The sequence below is a fragment of the Sceloporus undulatus genome, chromosome 2 (genome assembly GCF_019175285.1).
Source record: "Sceloporus undulatus isolate JIND9_A2432 ecotype Alabama chromosome 2, SceUnd_v1.1, whole genome shotgun sequence".
Classification (NCBI taxonomy): Eukaryota; Metazoa; Chordata; class Lepidosauria; order Squamata; family Phrynosomatidae; genus Sceloporus; species Sceloporus undulatus.
The window spans coordinates 185,494,885-185,500,884 of record NC_056523.1 but is presented as its reverse complement, the minus strand read 5'-3'; the positions used below and the strand labels follow the sequence as shown (position 1 = coordinate 185,500,884).

Genomic DNA, 6,000 nt, shown 5'->3' with positions numbered 1-6,000 from the left:
AACATGCCTCCAAAGAGACCCAACACAGCTTTATTTTGGCAGTCTGTAACAGGCCAAAGAGGAGAACACACATGGCTTTGGATGTTTGGTTTTCTCCCAATGTTGTGCACGGGGATATCTGACTGGGCTTTTCTGCAGGTGGAAGATCTTTTTTTAGCACGTTTTCTCCTTGTCACTGCAAGCCCTCCTTTAACTCTGCAAGCCTTTAGTTCCTGACTATGTGAAACTTTGCAGTTTCCAGTAGGTAGAGCTGCACACCAAAAGGGAAGCTGGAAAACCCAGGGACGCCCCACCCATGAAAGCTGAGTCACCCAACAGAGGGGCTGACCTGGGACTTCCCCCTTGGCCCTTTTCTTCAAAGCCTTCCCATGCTTAACCATTTCTGCCCAGTCCCCTCCATTTGCTCCAGAGGCAACCATGGGGATCCCTTGGATGAACCCATTCCCCCTCTTCCTGGTGGTGTTCTGGGGCTTTGGGGGTCTGGAGGCTCCTGCAGGTAAAGGGAAGAAGGGGGTATCTGGAAGAAGAGGGAAGTTTGTGTAGTAAACGGAATTGCCACCTTTTTCATTGGGGTTGACTTCTGCCTTTCGCAGAGGCATGTAAAGGGAAGAGGGTGGAATGTGTAATGAGTGGAATGGACACCGTTTTCTTTGGGGTTTCAGGTAAAAGGAAGAGAGAGGCATGTGGGATAAATGGAATTGCCACCTTTTTTCTTTGGGATTGTTCTTCTGTCTTTTGTAGAGAAAGGTAAAGGGAAGAGAGAGGTAAGTGGGATAAGCGGGATCACCACCTTTTTCTTTGGGCGTTTTTGGGGTGGCAAGGAATGGGAAGAGACAGGTATGTGTGATAACTGGGATTGCCACGATTTTCTTTGAGGTTGCTCTTTTGCCTTTAGCAGAGGCAGAAATTAAGGCAACAAAAGTCCCACTCCTTGCAGGGAAAATGGTGGTGAGCTTGTTTTCTGTGGCCTGGCAGCTCTTCAAGAAACAGGATGATAACTTCCATAACCCGGTGGATTGCACTGCCACTTTTTTATTTCCACAGGGTTGCTGTGGTTTGTAAGAGCTGCACAACAGTGTGTCGTGAGTGTTGTCTTCACCCCAGAGCAGAGGACAGGAAATGCTTTTCTTGTCGAACCTCTCCCATAACTTGCCAATGATAAGCATAGAGCCTCATGGGGGAAGTGGGAGTGGGAGGGTGATATATTTAGGTTATGTGTAGAGCTTGCTAGGAAGCTTGTGGGATTGTGATGCAGAACTGCCGGAGTGACTGTGCGGCTTAAAGATATCCAGAGTGAAAGGTATTTGCATGCAGTCTGAGATGCCAGAGCTAAAGAACGTGAAGGTCACTGATTATATGATCAAAGATTCTCACGGCTAGGGAACTTATTTATTGCTTCTTGCTAATTTGCCCATTAGGAGAGCATGGACTCTGATGTCTTTTCAGAAGAGGCTTTCTGCTGTCAGGGAAGGCCAATGTAGAGTGACCCCTTATAATGAGGGACATTTATTTCCAGCAGTTATATGTCATTATCTGTATAATTCAAGAGACCCAATGTGCTTGTAGTTATTAGAGTGTTGATCTGGGACTTGGAAAATCCAAGTTGAAGTCTTCACTCAGCCATGAAACTTACTGGGTGACTTTGGACTGGTCAGTATTTCATAGGAAAGCCAACTTTGCAAGATAGAGGAGGAGGAGAACCATATACACCACCTTGGTTCATTGGAAGAAAGGAGGGATGTTAAGGCAACTAATAGGTGAATTACACTTGGTGCATCTACACTGTAGAAATAATGCGGATTTGACCCCACTTTAACTGCCATGTCTTCATCTTACAGAATCCTGGGATTTGTAGTTTTGGGAGGCACCGGCACTCTTTGGCAGAGAAGGCTAAAGAACTTGTAAACCTACAGATCCCAGGATTTCATAAGCAAGAGCTTAAAGCAGTGTCAAACTGCATTATTTCTACAGTGTAGATGCACCCTATGTCACAATGGTTTACAAAATTAGAAGAAATAAGAAAACAACTGTAATACAGAAAGTAGGGTGTGCAAGAAAATGTTGCTGTGTGGAGTGCTCATTTTCAGGAGACTCCATTCCTCTACTACCATCCAAATACTCTGGCAACTTTCTTGGGCTGCTGAGCCCAAGTTTTGGGGAAGTCAGGATTTAAGGTTACCCCTTAAATATTGGAACTTACAAATACTAATGTTTATCCAAGCCTAGTGGGTATGTCCCTCTAGTGCATGGATGGAGCATTTTTGTGTACAGAATAGGGAAAATAGCACACACTCACTTACACACACACACACACACACACACACACACACAGAGGCAAACAACTTTTCTCTTCAAAGAGAGATAATGCAACAGACTGTACAAAAAGAAAGAACAGAGATTAAACATTGCTTGCAAATTAGTCCCTTAGGATTGAGGCTGCTAAAATGTCCCTGCTCTTGGTAAAGGCCAATCTAGTCTCCTTGTATAATTACAATTTTCTTCTGTATTTTAGCTTCACAACAACAATCTTGTGAGGTAGAACAGACTGAGAGAGAGAGAGAGAGAGAGAGAGAGAGAGGGATCTATGGCTTGGTAAGGACTTGAATCTGGACCTCCAAGTTTCCACACCCTCCTCTGTATTTATCCTCATACCAAAAATCATGTAAGGTAGGTCAGATTGAGGGAGAGAGATTTGCTCAAAGTCATGCAGTAAGTTTCATGTTGGGTAGGAGAGCTGAACCTGGATCTCCCAATTCATTTGTACAGCTCTCTAACCACTATGTCACACTCACACACAAACATGCTTTTCCTTGTGTATAAACCTGTAATCAGAATGCATTCAGAAAGGGACTCCTCTTGTGCTTGTGGTTTTGTTTTAGCTGCTCATGCTTTTTTTCAGAGGCCCAGGACGTCCATTGCTATGAAGTCTTTGATGAGGCCACAGGATCCTGCCGAAGCCTACTTGGTGATGGAGTAGCCGTGCAAGACTGCTGCCTGAATCATGCGTATGCGTTCCAGGAGGGTGAAGGTGCACCCTGCCGGGCCTGCCGGTGAGCTAAGCACAGGCACATGAGGGCTGCTGCCACACTGGAGAATTAATACAGGTTGACACTGCTTTAACTGTCATGGCTCCACCCTATAGAATCCTGGGATTAGTAATTTGTTGTGACACCAGAGCTCTCTGACAGAGAAGGCTAAATATCTCACAAAATTACAAATCCCAGAATTTCATAGCATAGAACCATGGTAGTTAAAGTGGTGTCAAACTGAATCATTTCTGCAGTGTGGATGCAACTTAGCTGCACCACCACTACTGTACACTCAAGAATGAATCTGACTCTTGCCTGCTATTTGTTGTTACCTGCTGTCAGACTTATGGCGAGCCTATGAATGAAAGATCCCAAAGTCACCCTGTCATCAACAGCCTTGCTAATATCTTGTAGACCTGGGCCCCATCCACACTACAGAAATAAACTGATGTGAAACCGGTTTATTTCCATGAAGTTAACACTAGCCCCGACTGCTCTCGGTGCAGGTTTGTGTGTGTGTGTGACTGAAAAGCGCACTTAAACTGGTACATTTGGCACCCAACCCCTTAGCTGTCCTTTTTTAAAGAGCTTCAATGACCCACATCTTCAGCAGTGTGACGACACTACTGAATCGATTTGGATCATATCGCATTGTTCCCGGAATTGAGGTGCCTCCATTTTAAATTGATATGGTGGCAAATGTGAATGGCAACAGGGTTAAAATGGCACAGAGAGATTCAATCACAGTAAATGTAGTGAGAACATCGAACTGATTATGAATTGGTTCTGAATCAGCACAGAGATGTGAATCTCTTTGTTTAAAAAAGTAAATGTGAATGACCCTTGAGAATAGCCATGGCTTCCTTCCATGAGTCTATCCATCTGGAATGCAGTCTTCCTCTTTTCCAACTGCCTTCTACCTTGCCAAGGTCCTGCCTTCTCTGCTAAAGAATTAATGCAGCTTGAAACTATTTTAAATGCCATGGCTCAATGCGATGCAATTCTGGGATTTGTAGTTTGTTGTGGCACCAGAGCTCTCTGACAGTGCAGCTAAATATATCAGAAAATTATGAATCCTACAATTCCATAGCATTAAGTCATGGCAGTTAAAGTGGAGTCAAACTGCATGAATGCTGCAGTGTAGATGCAGGCTTTGTCGAGCACCCATGGCTCTGGGGTACAGCTACACCTTCCCAACAGCAGACTTTTGCAAAGTCTGGAGGACCTTTTAATCTTTCCTGGTGGAGAGTTTCTGCTATGGCATGGAAATCTTGGGTGGATTTATGATGGCTTCAAGTGGGGAAGCCCCACGTCCTCCTCCACTCCTCCTTTGACCATTCTTTCCCTCCATCACATATTTTCACAGCTCAGCGAAGTGGAGTGAATGGTCTGCATGGAGTTCCTGCTCTGTTTCTTGCACAGAAGGGGTCCAGCAACGCAGACGGACCTGCTACGGACAGAACAAGGGCACTTGTCTAGAGGGCTCACGGGAGCGGGAACGGAAGTCTTGCAGCCTGAGGGACTGTTGTCCTGGTGAGAGCAGCCATGCTGTGCTACTTTGTGCCTGGTTCTTTGCTTCTGGAAGGAAGCCAGGTGTAACACTGAAGTCAGAGCCAGTTGGCTGGGCATTGTGGTTAACAAAATAGCACCAATTCCAAAGCTCTGCACTGAAACCCCACTGATTTATTTACATTTGGTAGAAGCCTGGCTTCTTTTTTTGGACATCTGGGTATGCCTGGCAGAAATGCATTCTATCAAGCTGAGTTCTAGATTAGCTTCCAGGGTACTGGAGCTTCAAAACAAAAAGTAACTTTCTCAAGATCTGGGTCTATCCTTCACACTCCTTCTTTAAGTGGACTGTCCATTTTTCTGTTTTATTTCCACTGCTCTAAAGCAGCACATACAGTGGGCTCTTGGTATCCACTAGGCAGGGGTAGACAACCTTTTTGAGCCGGGGGCCGGGTTGCTGTCCCTCAGACACCTGAGGGGCCGAACTCAAAATGGCGCCCGGAGCAGCGTGGAAGCTGCGACGGGGCGGCAATCGGCAGCAGGACCGGGCTGGGGCCGGTCCCAAGGCCTCACCGGGCTGGATCCGGCCCGTGGGCCGTAGGTTGCCGACCCTTACACTAGGGTTTGGTTCCAGGACCCGCATGGATATCAAAATCTGTGGATGCTCAAATCTTATTAAATGCAATTCCATAGTAAAATAGTGTCCCTTATATAAAATAGCAAAATCAAGGCTTATTTTTGGGAATTTATATTTTATTTGAATATGGTGAAAGCCATGGAGGGCTGAATCCATGGATAAGGAATCTGTGGATATGGTGGGCCAATTATATGTTGCTTTATATGTTCATAAAGAAAGAAAGGTGTCTCTTTGACATTGAAGGCATTAGCCAATTGGCACCATCCACAAGTGTCTTTTTTCAAGAGCTTGGAAGATTACTGTATTTACTCATGTATAAGTCTAGAAATGTTAGTCAAAAACTGACTCAAAAAACTGGAGTTGACTTATCCACAGGTCAATGCAAGTACTGCACTTTAATTCTTATATAAAAAAAGGAACCATGCCCTGGTGAAAAGTGAGAGCTTAATCTCTTCTCAGACCACCTAAAAGAAGTATCAACCCCACCTACTATCTCATCCATCCAGTCTTTAGGGTGAGCACAAATAGTTGTGCTTGTCAGAACTTTTAAAGATCTTTAGCATCATTTTCCTTTACTTCAGCTTTTACATCCTTTGTTACATACTGCTAAGATTTACCTTTGACTTATCCACATGTCATGTCAAAATCTATAATTTTGGCCCCAAAACCTGCCCTCAACTTATACATCAGTTCAATTTATAGTCAAATATGTATGGTACTTTTAAGAAGAAAGAAAGGTCACCCATAACTGAGCATTGGTAGGATGATATATATATATATATATATATATATATATATATATATGTTGCTATCTTATATGAATAC

The 6,000-nt window shown here is 44.2% G+C and overlaps 1 protein-coding gene across 4 annotated transcripts in view; it reads left to right on the top strand.

Annotated features, from left to right (window-relative positions):
- The first annotated feature begins 355 nt into the window (after nucleotides 1-355).
- Nucleotides 356-6,000, top strand: part of LOC121924054 (complement factor properdin) — a 64,719-nt gene continuing 59,074 nt past the window's right edge. For all 4 annotated transcript variants that reach the window (XM_042455124.1, XM_042455125.1, XM_042455123.1 and 1 more), the window contains exons 1-3: nucleotides 356-496; nucleotides 2,900-3,050; nucleotides 4,396-4,562. In XM_042455124.1, coding sequence (XP_042311058.1) covers nucleotides 418-496; nucleotides 2,900-3,050; nucleotides 4,396-4,562 — 397 coding nt within the window. In that variant the 5' untranslated portion in view covers nucleotides 356-417. The remainder of the gene's footprint in view (nucleotides 497-2,899; nucleotides 3,051-4,395; nucleotides 4,563-6,000) is intronic.